The sequence below is a fragment of the Chroicocephalus ridibundus genome, chromosome 13, assembly GCF_963924245.1.
Source record: "Chroicocephalus ridibundus chromosome 13, bChrRid1.1, whole genome shotgun sequence".
Lineage (NCBI taxonomy): Eukaryota > Metazoa > Chordata > Aves > Charadriiformes > Laridae > Chroicocephalus > Chroicocephalus ridibundus.
In genome coordinates this window covers 9,082,685-9,095,326 of record NC_086296.1, presented here as the reverse complement: position 1 = coordinate 9,095,326, position 12,642 = coordinate 9,082,685, and the positions used below count along the sequence as shown (strand labels likewise).

At 38.4% G+C, this 12,642-nt stretch overlaps 2 protein-coding genes across 2 annotated transcripts; both read right to left on the bottom strand.

The window, feature by feature from the left end:
• Positions 1-14: 14 nt before the first annotated feature.
• On the bottom strand, positions 15-2,965 carry LOC134522996 (E1A-binding protein p400-like). Its single transcript, XM_063351340.1, has 4 exons — positions 2,759-2,965; positions 1,305-1,474; positions 74-235; positions 15-19 (listed from the first exon to the last, which is right to left on the bottom strand). The coding sequence occupies exons 1-4, from the start codon at positions 2,887-2,889 to the stop codon at positions 15-17; spliced, it is 468 nt and encodes a 155-aa protein (XP_063207410.1). The 5' UTR covers positions 2,890-2,965.
• Positions 2,966-5,241: 2,276 nt separating this feature from the next.
• LOC134522995 (E1A-binding protein p400-like) lies at positions 5,242-10,891 on the bottom strand. Its single transcript, XM_063351339.1, has 8 exons — positions 10,729-10,891; positions 9,210-9,395; positions 8,842-8,982; positions 8,291-8,369; positions 7,481-7,762; positions 7,076-7,212; positions 5,466-5,586; positions 5,242-5,261 (listed from the first exon to the last, which is right to left on the bottom strand). Exons 2-8 carry the CDS (start codon positions 9,372-9,374, stop codon positions 5,242-5,244), a joined length of 945 nt encoding a protein of 314 aa, XP_063207409.1. The 5' UTR covers positions 9,375-9,395; positions 10,729-10,891.
• Positions 10,892-12,642: the final 1,751 nt, after the last annotated feature.

The following is a 12,642-nucleotide window of genomic DNA, read 5'->3' as shown; positions in this document are numbered from 1 at the left end:
TACAGGCAAAAGATTCACTCTGTTAAAAAAAAAAGAAAGAGAAAGATGCAAATAGAATCATGTAGCACCTTACCTTGGTACTTCAGAGACTGTCCACCAATAAGCCGACAGAATTGACTGTAAGACAAAGTAAGTGTTTTCTCTCTAAACTGTAACATTACGGACTTCTCTGTCTGAGCAACTCTCATTTGTGCTCCAGCTGTGGAAGCCATTGGGCCGAGTACTATCTTGCTGGCTGTTAAGCGAAGAGAAAAAATGTATAAAGTTTAAAAATAAGAATTTCCTTGCTGTACACTGCAGGATTCGGATGTTTATCCCATGCATATAGTGTGCCCTATTTCCAATAAAGAGAAATATTACTCCAGACATAACTCTTAGACTGCACTTAACTCCAAACAGACTAGGTCTCCTTCTAAGACTGTGTGTTCTCAAGCTACACATGAAATGTTGTTTCTCTCAGTACCACTAGTAGACCCATAAAAAAAAAAAAGGATGATTTCCTAGATATGATAGAGTTTGACTGGTATTTCACACGTGTACTCATTCAATTTGACACTGTACAAACTTTGCAAGGGCTTCGAGAGTCTGCACAGGTATATTTTAAGCAAAGTTTGGGGGGAAAACAACCACAGAATAAGAGATCTTTTCCTGTGCAATTCCTTTTTAGCAATGAAAGAACTTCTTAGAACAGTTAACACCACAAAACAATAATTTTCCGATATAATTTTCAGTCTGTGTTCATACTGAATGCTTCCCATTCAACCATGCAAAAACTTATACTGTACCCAGCTGAAATCAATATGTACCAAATTTAGAAAAGGCCTGAAAAAGAGTGTGCTTGAAATACTGCACCACTACTCCAATCATCTGAAAACAGTCTGTTTCAAAGGGCTGTATCATATAAAAAAGACCCAGTTAATAATCACCTTTACTAGTGGCTCAGCAGAGACATAGAGAATGGGACCATGATGATGCCTAAATCTGCTCAGTCCATTAGGAAGGACATGTGTGAAAAGTTTCATTAAGATGGTATACCTGGAGACCAACACAACTGCTAGCAAAATTTCCGGTGTTTGCACAATAGTATCATTCCGTTTATAAAAGACGGACAGAGAGATAATAAGGAATTTTGTTTTGATTTTGTGAGCAAATTCCTGTTAGAAAACTGCTGATGAAATTCGATATTCAAATATGTAATGCACAAATGCATTCAGTACAACCTCATCTCTTTCCCAAATTCAAGCAATATTTAAAAAAAAGGACAGCAAACCAGAAAGCAATGGTTTATTGCATGCACAACATACCTTTCCTATGCTGATTTTCTAAAAACATGGCATGGGGTTGTCGTCTTTGTATTTTCTCATGATGATCAGCTGCAACTGTTGTTGTGTCCGGTGTCTGCTGCAATTGAGACCTGGAGAAGTCTCTAGTCCTACCTTCAAGTTTCTGTCCATACTGCACTGGTGTAAATAACCTAAAAATTAACAAATTGTCTTTCTACACATAAGGAAGCTGTTAATCCCTTCTTCCTAATACAAAATCAAGTTAAAAAGCAAATAATTATTTTTAGTCAGTAATCTGAGCTAGAAGAGGTACCCAGCCTCAGAGCATATGGCAGGAAGGATTCTGCTTCTCTCAACGCACAGAAGAAACACAATATACTGTAAAATGCAAAGTACACCAAACGATGCTCCAGTCTTCTCTGAAAGATTATGTGGAGGGGTACAAGCATGACAGGTCTCCCATATTCCTTAATCATCTTTGGAGTCTGGAGACAGCACAAAAACTTCCCAAAAGATGCTAATAAAGATCAAACCTCTTAATGGAGCAAAATCTTAACTATGGCTAGGTGCAATGTAAGTACAAAAAGCGGGGGATCTCTACTTCCATGCATCTTCAGACAGTCTGGTTTTAAAAACATACTGCAATTGTAAAAGCTGACTTCACAATAACTGTTTCGTGTATACTACTGCAGGAGAACTAAAGATGTCTAAATGGCAAAAGAATGAGTTCTTTTTCTGCTTTACATAAATATTTTAGCTACCACTTCCAATTCTTAAATTTCATTAACTGACAAAGCTCCTTTCTGGCAGAACTGCCTAATAAAACTAGTGCAGGACATCCTTCTGGAACCTGTTACTCAAGCTGTCTTGGGCTTCAGTAACCATACTCTGCTTTTATCAGATTAATGTATTGTAAAATGTTTAAGTCTACATTGCTCTGATGTATTCTACAGAAGAATTGTATTCATTCCAAGACTCAAAAATGAACCCTACCAACTGCTCTTTGGAGAGAACAGTCAACAGCAAAAACAAAAGGTCAAAATTTAACAGAACACCTTTTTTTCCTCCCCCCTCCAACCCCCAAACTCTCCACAAGATTTCCTTAAAGTGCTTTGCAAGCACATCTTAGACTAAAAATTAATTAGGAGAACATTTAATTATTCTGCTTAGGAAACTGTACTGCAAGAAGTCACTTCCACCACTTGATCAAAAACACAACAGACTTCAACTCGTACTGAGTTTGGCAGGAAAGATCACTACTGAGCCTTCGTAAATGAAAAGAAGTATTAAGTGGTAAAAAGCAGTCTGCTTTCCCTCAGAAGACTGGCATACAGTCTTTAGCAGTGATCAGTTTGGAAACAAAAGATAGCAAGAAAAACAAATGCTTCTGAATGAACCCACTCGGTCCTCACAAATATTACTCATTTTCACCTGTTACTTAAAATCAATCAATCAGTCTCTGGAACACTGCATACCGATTTGGTTTGAGCTTCACTGGTTCAAGTCTGGGTGACAAAGGAGAACAGTAGATCTCTTCAATAAGCTTCCTAGTTACCTTCAGTTTTGGCAGTATTTGTGCTTCGTAGCAAGTCATTTGGTTTTCCATCCCAATCACATCAAAGAGAGACCAGTCTGCATGCTTAAGTTATAAAACAAACAAACAAAACCCAAAACGAACCTAAATAAAGACTCTACTACCATTCAGTTGCAGTAAAAAAAAATAAAAATAGTAGTAATAATACCACATTATCCGAGAATGATTAAAAAGCTCACAGCTGATGCCAGGGTTAAACCAAAATGTGGAAGAGGCATGTCATGTGATTGTGCAGAGAGCAGCTGCTGTTACTTTAAAAGGTTTCAGCAACCTACACCATGAAAACAGAGCATTATGCTCATGTTACCAAGAGTCAAAAACAGGACAGCACCCTCAAATTACAAGCTCTGCAGTTAATTCAATGCTTGTAAATAAAACATTTGCCTTTGTAGAACTGTCCAGACTCATCCATTCCCACCTTGATACATTAACCGTATTTCCTCCACAAGCCCCTGTCCCCCCACCCCAAAATGATTTTTCCAACAGGCTTAAAGAAGTGGCTACTTGAATTTCCCAGGACACATAATGCTACTGTTTTAGCTTTGTTCAGTCTTTCTTAACACTCTAGTATTGCTGAAATCACTAGGGGAAAAAAAAAAAAAAAAAGATTAAATCCCTCGCAATGTAACTTTAACAAACAGACTATAGCTAAAACTAAACTGTGGAATCTGATACAGCTTCTCATCTCCAGAGCTGTACACAGCTTAACTATGCCCTTACTACTCAGAACAGGACAAGAACAGCACCTTTCCCTTGATTCCAAGACTTACCAGTTTAGGTTAATTGGGATCTTTAAGCAAAAAGAGAAAATGTTGCAAAATAGTCTGACCTTCTTTGACAAAGACAGCAAATTCCCAGCATACCTCCTGAATTCAGTACTACCATAAAGTCAACAGTTATTATTTATCGTCTTAGCAGTTGCTTCTAAAAATAAATGAATTAGCAATTCAGATTTTGAAATTAAATTGGAACCTGAATTATGTGTAAGAAATTTTATGTCCTAAGCCACCTGCTCTCCCAGTCAAATCAAGTCAAGTGCAAGAGAATTACTCCCCTACTCATCTTCCAAAGATCCCATCCCAATGTCCTCAGCACCAGAGAAGCAGTTGTAAACTCCAGCGTGTCTAATACAAAGGAAGAACGTGGAAGCCGGGGTCTGAGCAGAGCAGGATGGTTGCACACCCTTAGCAGCTGCATCAGAATATGGAAGACACTGACAAAGTGCCCACTTCTAAGACATTCTTGAGTTCTGTTATTTAAAAAGAAATTATAATTTAAATTATCATTAAAAGCCAGTGCTTTTAGGAGCTTAGGCCAAAGTATGAGTTTAAAAATGCAGTCTTCCATTCCTCCAGCTTCTCTCACATTCACACAAACTTTTAATAATTTATAGAATATATTCTCATTTGAAAACCCACATTATCATAGACCTGAATTTCTCAAATAGCCACTCTATTCCAAATGAAAATGGCATTGAATAATATATGAAACACACATTGTCAATACTAAGGCCACTGAATATTGGTGGTATTGACTGAATAATACCACTTTAAATTATCAAATTCATTGGAAAATACAAAGTAGACATATCAGAAAAGCAAAAGAAACTATAACCTAGGATATTCAGTTCCTAAATAACCTAAGAACTAAATTTAGATAAAAATGTGACACATGCTCCATTGTCTAAGTTATAAATATAGAATACTGCAAGTACTATTTATTTACGCTTCTTTTCACCTTATGAAACAATTAGATATAAAAAACCAAAACACACACCAAAAAAATGCTGAATACAATTACCACTTAATGTAGAACATGATTAGCCTGTACAGCACTATGATTATGCCATGTGCTTTAATCTTTAGGTTTGCCCATGACTCACTTAGAAATAACATACTAGCAAACAAGCTTTCTTACTGTATTTGGAATGGTTCCTAACTTTAATGATGAATGAACAATGAAGAACTACTTAACAGGTGTACCTTGGTTGAGACAAGATGTCTTTATACATTGACTTCTGCCAATTAGAAAGAGTACATGTCAGCACATGCTCGTATTTCCTTGGCAACTGCTTCTCAACATGAATTTTGGACCTCCGCAAAATAAACGACTGCACTACCTAAAAGAATAAAAACCAGTAACTTCCTAATTGTATTTCCTCAGAAGAAGAGATACTAGCATTAAGACACTATTCCCAAGGGAGACGTACCCTCTGCAGTCTCATCGCCACTCTCTGTTAGTGATCTTCATTCCCCTCCCCAGATGCTACCTTTGTAAAATCCAGATAGGATTGGGAAATCCCTGGAATCATGAAACAGGCAATGGCCCAGAGACCTTTCAAGGCAGTAGGCAGAAGCGTATCCATCAAGAGTAAACGATGACGACTGTGAACAATGAAGATAACAATTAAGAGCTATTTCATAACTTAAATTACATCACAGCAAGAAAATTTAAAAAACCTGCAGTTATAAGTGCAGTTATTTCAGGAAGTAACTGATAGACAACAGCAAAAAGAAAACTGTTAATGAATGCTGCAGACCTCTGGAGATTGAGTATTGCATCCCAGTGCTTCTCTGTCAGATTATTACCGTTCTGCCTCTCATCTAGAACTAGGTACCTCCATTGTACTTTCACGAATGCTTCATAGTCTTTAAAGAATTGCTTGCAGGAGGCAATACATACATTAAAATCATTGGGGTCAGTCCATTCCTGCAATATAAAAACACAAAAATCCTAAAGGTTTTTTTAATGGATTACCGAGCAAGAATTATTGTTTCCTCTTCTGGGATTAAAACAGATTATCTTGCACTTTATCCGAGTACAGTTCTTCAAAGATTTCAAAATCCCAAAAGGGAAGAGAATGCTCAATTTAATTGTCCAGTTGTGATGTTCAAAACGTTACATAAAATATCTTTAACAGAAACTGGCTTTTTAAAGAAGAAAAAAAACTTTCCCTACAAAACACAGATCAAGTCTCCTTGCAATCCAAAAACAATCGGCAATGAAAAGCCATCTTTCCTTACATGTTTTTGAATTGTTCTTTGAAGAGTTTGGACGTATTTCGGAATACCTATAACTTGTTTTTTCAGGTTATCAGTAGTATTCATACTTAATGGATAAATTCTAATCTCTAAGATTCATATGTTTCAATGTTTAGGTAAAGTCTACCTGTAAGTATCAAAATGATTATGAACTTGATCACAGAAGATGTCAAATGTGTGAATTAACATCCTAATATTTGCTTTCAAAGGCAAATAAAAAATTAGAAACACAAGACAAAGTTAAAATTGCAAGAATGAAAGGAAAAGTCACAGAACTAAAGGAATAAAAATGCTCAAAGCTATGTCAGTTTCGTTAATTTTCTTCTGCTCTGCTCAGGTCACAAGGCAAGAAAAAGTTATTACATGACTTACATGGCCCAATTTTACAAATTTAAGAGAGAAGGGAAAAATTGCTAGTAAATCTATGATTATATGAAGGACTCCAATAAGGAAAGAAACTGAAAAGTAACTGGAAAGGACACATCATCCCAAAAGGAGGCATAAAAGTTGTATGTTGTAAAAGCATTAATGGAGGAACCCAAGAAGTTCCTTGTAACTATGGAAGTTGAAAATACAAACCTTGGGCGGGGGAAGGGAAGAAGCATATTTTGCAAATAAGTTTAGTGAAGGTTTGAAGCCTGAAAACATATACCTGTCTTCTAAGCTACGAAATACACACCAAACTTCCTTTCCTTCTTCTAGATTACAGATAAATTTCTCATCCAAAAAACGGCTAAATTCAACACATTTTCTTAATAAACTTCTGCAAATACTAAGATGGGGTACAAGTCACTGGAGCAAAGATGCAAGTTTCCCATACAGCCATTAGGCACTAGTCAAAAATATCTGTGCAAAGGGACATCATGCTAGTAAGTACGTGCAAACAACTTCAAAAGGTGAGCTAGATGTTGCTGGTCATCAAAGCAGGTTTTATTGGTAAATATCAAACTCTGCTTATGAACCAGCATTCATGAAATGAGGAAATGTCTCATACTAGAAGTGAACAACAACAAAACAAAAGAGAAAAGAACCAGGCTGGGATATCAGCATACTGAAATTTTTAACCACAAAGGTATAAACGTGACTTGGGCTGATATTTTCTGTGTAGCGCTTATGTCACCCAGTACCTGTGTAGATGAAACAGTGTTCCATAATACCTGTCTTTTTTTTAAAAGTTCTTCTGGGTTCCCAAGATACAGAAGAATTTTCAAAGCAGGACACCAGCATTTCAGTTCAGTCTCCCACTTCAGCACATTAAAGTTTTGTGAAACAACAAGAATAGGACCCCAGTTACCTATAGAGATAAAAGGTACAGCATGACTGGAAATGACTGCATACCACTCCACAACTTAATAGAAAAAGCAACTGCATATACGAACATACGCATGCACTAACAATGAAAGGAATTGTGTGTCCTTTTTTATAAAATATATTCCAGGCACATTTCTTTAAATTATACATATTAAAAGCAATTATTTTTTTTTCTCTTACTGAAGACACATTCACTAACACAATGTTAAAAATACAGATTTATAAAATAAAAGACCTACAATATTTCATACCTTCATTACATGCCAGGTGTGCAAAAAAAGCAACAACTTGCACTGTTTTTCCAAGTCCAGCTTCATCAGCCAGAATGCCGTTGAGATTCATTTTATACAACTTTGCCAACCACTCCAGTCCAGTCTTCTGATAATCTCTAAGAGTGCCGCATAATAACGATGGAGTATCACTTTTTGCTACTGTTGTGATTTGAGCACCGCCTTTGGGTAACGATGCTTCTGCAGCAGCAGCACCCTCTGCTAAATCTGCCATGGATTTCTTTACATTAGGTGTGAGAAGATCTGGAAGTACCACTTCTTTCTGAAGGCTCTCTACCTTATTCAGAGTCTCTTATTTCTGCACAAAACAATAAAAATCACAGTGCTGCCATACCTGAGATAATTCATTAACCGATTTGATGCCATTTACAGCTAATCCAGGGCCTAAAGAACACACGTATTCCACACTATAAGAATACTGTTAAGTTTGTCAAACAACTACATAAACAAGGGCAGTGGGACAGACAACAGGTGCACACATTGACAGTTTTAGTGAATTCAGCCTCATGCACGGCCCCCAAGGGACAAAAAACTAAACCCTGATACAAACAAGAGCTCAGCAACAAAAAGCCTTTAAAGTGTGTTTATCAAAGCTTTAGTAAGCTACAGGAAGTTAGCAAGCTAGAGAAAGGAGATCTTTATGACTCAAAACTAAGACCAAAATACTAGCTCCTAAACATTTATTTTGGTACGCTTATAGTACTACTACCAGAATGCAAAATTAAAAAAAAAACATGCAAAAAACCCCCACCAGTCCTATGTTCTTATTACCTTTTTTTGAGATGTTCTGTGAGTTTAATGCTTTGTTCCTCCTCTCTTCTAACTCAACTTGCAGTTTTACATCTACCACCTAAAATGGAGAGAGAATGGGGAGAAAAAGAGCAGAAGGAAGTGTCAAACATGCACGCACTTAGCTTCAAATACAGCTATGAATCACTTAACGTTTCTTCAATAGTAAGACAGGCATCAGATATGGCTACAACGCAGAGCATTCAAAGAAAAAAATAGTGTGTACAAAACTGACCACGAATAGAAGTGGGCTGCATAATAAGCAAGAGCTACCCAAGAATAACTCACATCAGAATTTAAATGTCCGCAGCAAGCCGTCTGCACCAACTAGGATTAGTGAAGCACTTTCCTGCGAGACATGCAAGGCCTGAAATTATTCATGCAGCTGCAACACGAAGCTGTCTTTAACAATAGATAATATCCACCATGTGGGGTGAGCAAAGCTTAATTGTAAGATTATTGCTGTTATGATCCAATAGGTTTTTATTCAGTACAACTTTAGATTTTTTTAATATTTTTTTTTTTACATTTACCTGTTTAATGGTGGACCAGAAATGTTCAATTTCTCTAGCAGTAAAAGCAGCAACAGCCCTCAGTTGCTCCTCTTCTCTTTTCTTGCATGTTTCCTTATGAAGTATCATATCCTCATGATGACGTGCCACACTTAAAATCAGCTGAACAAAACCGTAAAATTATTTTAAGTTTTCACTCTGTTCTATATAAAATGCGTATTTCTAAAGAAAGAAAAAAATACAATCCCCTTAGGAGTACTGCCCAAACTTTACAAACACAGTGGAGAGGCAAACCAAAACTCACACAACCTCAGTGATCACGTCCTAACCATGAAAACGCTGCCTATTCTTCCCCCCTTTTTTGGTTGAAAATATCAAATTCACATTACTCTCTTGGCAGTTATCAACTTCCATCTTCTTTCTTGAACAAAATCAGTTGCCATCCACTGCATTTCTTCCAAAAGATAATCATGGTGTGATTTGTGCCGTGGGGCCTCTTGGAGTTTGGGCAGACGTTTCAGAGACCATAAACCTTCTTTCCTCAGTGCTGCCATTCGCTGCAGAATTTCATTTTCCTTCAAATAAACATAATTAAACTTATGTTTCCTACTGCACAACACAAAAACAAGATAGAGACACTGTGAAAAATGTTACCTGAATAACCAATATTGTTGGTTACATTCTATGCATTGGAAACATTCTATGCTGTTTGAAGTTGCACTTTCTTAAAAGATAATGAATAACAGAGCTTGTACAGATTTATGTAAAGACTCTGAAGGACTTTGTTATGCAATGGCATTATGTAAAATCAGTATAGAAGTTTGGGATGCAGTGGTACTCAGTTTTGAGGACTTTATTTTTTCCTCCTGTAGTACCTCTAGATCCCATCAGAAGAGGGATTTCACTGAATCAGGGCTGATTCAGTGAGAAATTTCACAGAATTGAAATGCTCTGCCAGATGGACAGAATTCTCTAAAAAGTTCATATAAAAATACATTTGGTTTATGGCATTTTTATTAACACATGTAGGCAACCTGCAACTGCTGGCAACTAAGCACGAGCAGCACAAATTTTCATTGTGATTCCTCCCCCCTTATTCTAAATATGCTGCATAAACAGTTAAAATAATTGATTTGGTTCAATTATATCTCCTTCTAGGATTTCGTTACAAGAACAAATTCTAGAGGATCTGCCTGATTCCTTCTTGTTCCTTCTCTTTCTTCAAGAAAAATCATATGGCATGTCTGCGCCATTAATTAAAACCAAAAGAGAGATACAATTATCTACAGAGCATTCTAAATTTAAATGAGTGCAAAGTTTTATTGTAAAGGAAGATTTATACCCAGCCGTGCTATATGATGGCTATCTGAAGGAAATTATTAGTGCTCAGTAAAGACTTTTGCAAAAACTACTGGAATGATTTGCACCTTTCTCCCCAGGTTAGAGTAATAAATTCTGTCATCCACAAAGTCTCAATACAAAACACAAAGGACAACACTGCCAGGACACAGCAAGAGGTTAGCACACTGTTCCTTCTTGCTGCACCTTGTAACTTACACACCTGAAACCTTCCACACATAACTGAAATTTACTTTGAAGCATGAAATGGATTTGATTCAATGAAAATGAAAATCCAGCACAGGAATATTGAAACTGAGACTTGGGTAGACATCGCAAATGACATAAATTAAAGAAGTAAAATTTCAAGAGAACGTAGCAGGAAAGTGCCAAAAATTAATCTTGTCTTGACTTTCTTAACGGGTCAGACGTTACCTCTGTTTCTGAGGATATTCTCTTCCCGGTATTCAGACAGACTACTTAATAGTGCAGAATAGACAACAGCAGCAATTACAATACAAAAAACCAGCCATTCAAAGCCACATACAATATAATATTTGAATCTGATACCTGTTGTTGTATGGGAACTGGAGTTGGGACCAAAATCACACGCTTCTTAACACAGCCTGCTGGCTGTAGCTGCTGAAGAAAAGCCGGGTTCCTGCTGTGTGGAGCAGGTAAAGAACTACACAAACTTGAGAAGTTTGGTCCATTTTGCTTTTGGTTTTGCTCCTGGCTAATCTGCTGAGCCACTTGAGGAACAGTAGGCATTCCACCTGCAGAGAAATGTTTAAAAATTGCAATCTCAGTAATTAAAATAGTGGTATATAGAAAAGAACCAGAGAAAGTGGCAATAGAGACTGTAACATGTTGGTCAAACCAACTTTCCACCATACCACAATACAATTGCATACCTAAAAGCTATGAAGATGCAAATCAAGCAGCTTGCTAGTCTAGAATGTACTTATCTGCTCTTTAACTTGACACCACAAATATCTTCTTTAACAACAACCTGCAGAGAGGTGATAACTAGGCAACCAACCTCTACCAGGGTATCAAATGACCAACAAGGAAAAAATTCATGCAACAACATCAATTAAGGAAAACAACAAATTAGGCACAGAGGGTACAAATTTAGGTGCAGTGCATGGAAAATGAGATGTGCAGCGTTCGCTAAGATTTTCTCCAGAGAGTTTTTAAATCATATAATAATTGGTATTAGATATAATGTTACAATTACAGAAAATCTCATTAAAGCAATTATCTTTAATTACAAAGCTTAAAACTTACATTTGATGGTAAATACTTTATCATAAATCATTAATATATGTACTAGAAGTACCAGCATTATTTTAAAGGTCGTGACACTTTTTTTTAAACTGTTATCAAACTAATTATGAGTCTCTATGTGGAGTACTATTTTTGAACTATAATAAAGTTAACCTAATAAAGTATCTCATTATCAATAAAACAGTGCATTGGTCTACCACTTCCAAAGCTCTATCCACATTTACCTTCAATTTCACTTTTACATTCTCTTTATTTTGCTATGAAATGTGTTTTATGGTCACAGAATTGCTTCCTTTGATAAAGAGAGTTCATCTCAGTGGCCATTGACCACTTAACTCAATTCAACCACTTGCATTCTTCATTGTTCCAGTAGATTTATCCAGCAACTTTATTTCTGGCAGTCCAGAGGATTCCCGCAGCACGTACCGAGCCCTGAGAGGGTACGTTTGTGTGTTGAAGATGCCACAGGACAGCCAACGAGCGCTTTAGGCTTCCCTTCTGCTTTAGGCACACGGACACAGGTCGACCATCACCTCAGCCAGCGCGGAGACGGAGGGAGGCCGGTGCTCTCCGACACCCACGGTCATGCCCTGGAGATGACGGAAGCTGGGACAACGACACACGCGACTCCCAGATCTCTCGTTTCATAGAGCACTGCCTTTCGAAGGGCGCATGGATTTACCCTACAAGTCCATTACAGCCACGTACGCCACTAACACAAACTCCAGCAGGGTTTAAATGCTGCCCTCAAAACGCGGTACCGCCCGCCGCGCTGCTGGCCGGGCTGGGAAGGAGCTTCAGTGGAAAGATGAAGTTACCTGAAGGCATTCCCAGCCCTCCCCTGCCGCAGGGCACCCCGCACACCCCCTGGCGCCGGGGGCGCCGCGTTACCCGCCGCTTTCCCGTCAGGAGCTCCCCGGGCGGCTGCCGCCCCGCGCCCGCCGCTGCACGGCTGCAGGCGGACCCCGCCCGCCGCGGAGGGGCTGCGGCTGCCGAGGGAGGAAGGAGGCAGTTTACTTGAAGCCCTCCCTCTTCCAGGAGCGAGAAAAACAGGCTCTTTAACACCCAACTCCACAGACCTGGCGCGGCGCCGGGGCGCGCAGACCGAGGCGGGGGTGAGCTCTCCCTCAGCTGCCTCAGAGCGCCCGTGCCACCCCGACCAGCCCTCGCCCGCCTCTCACACCGCTCGGTGCC

Coding starts and splice junctions, on each gene's coding strand:
- LOC134522996 (XM_063351340.1), bottom strand. CDS start 2,889: ATGGAAAACCAAATGACTTGCTACGAAGCACAAATACTGCCAAAACTG. Junction 1,475..2,758: donor GTGAAGCTCAAACCAAATCG/GTATGCAGTGTT, acceptor GTTAATTTTTAG/GTTATTTACACCAGTGCAGT. Junction 236..1,304: donor AGAAAATCAGCATAGGAAAG/GTATGTTGTGCA, acceptor TTCGCTTAACAG/CCAGCAAGATAGTACTCGGC.
- LOC134522995 (XM_063351339.1), bottom strand. CDS start 9,374: ATGGCAGCACTGAGGAAAGAAGGTTTATGGTCTCTGAAACGTCTGCCC. Junction 5,587..7,075: donor AACTTTTAAAAAAAAGACAG/GTATTATGGAAC, acceptor TTTATATTGCAG/GAATGGACTGACCCCAATGA. Junction 5,262..5,465: donor TCTAGATGAGAGGCAGAACG/GTAATAATCTGA, acceptor CATTGTTCACAG/TCGTCATCGTTTACTCTTGA.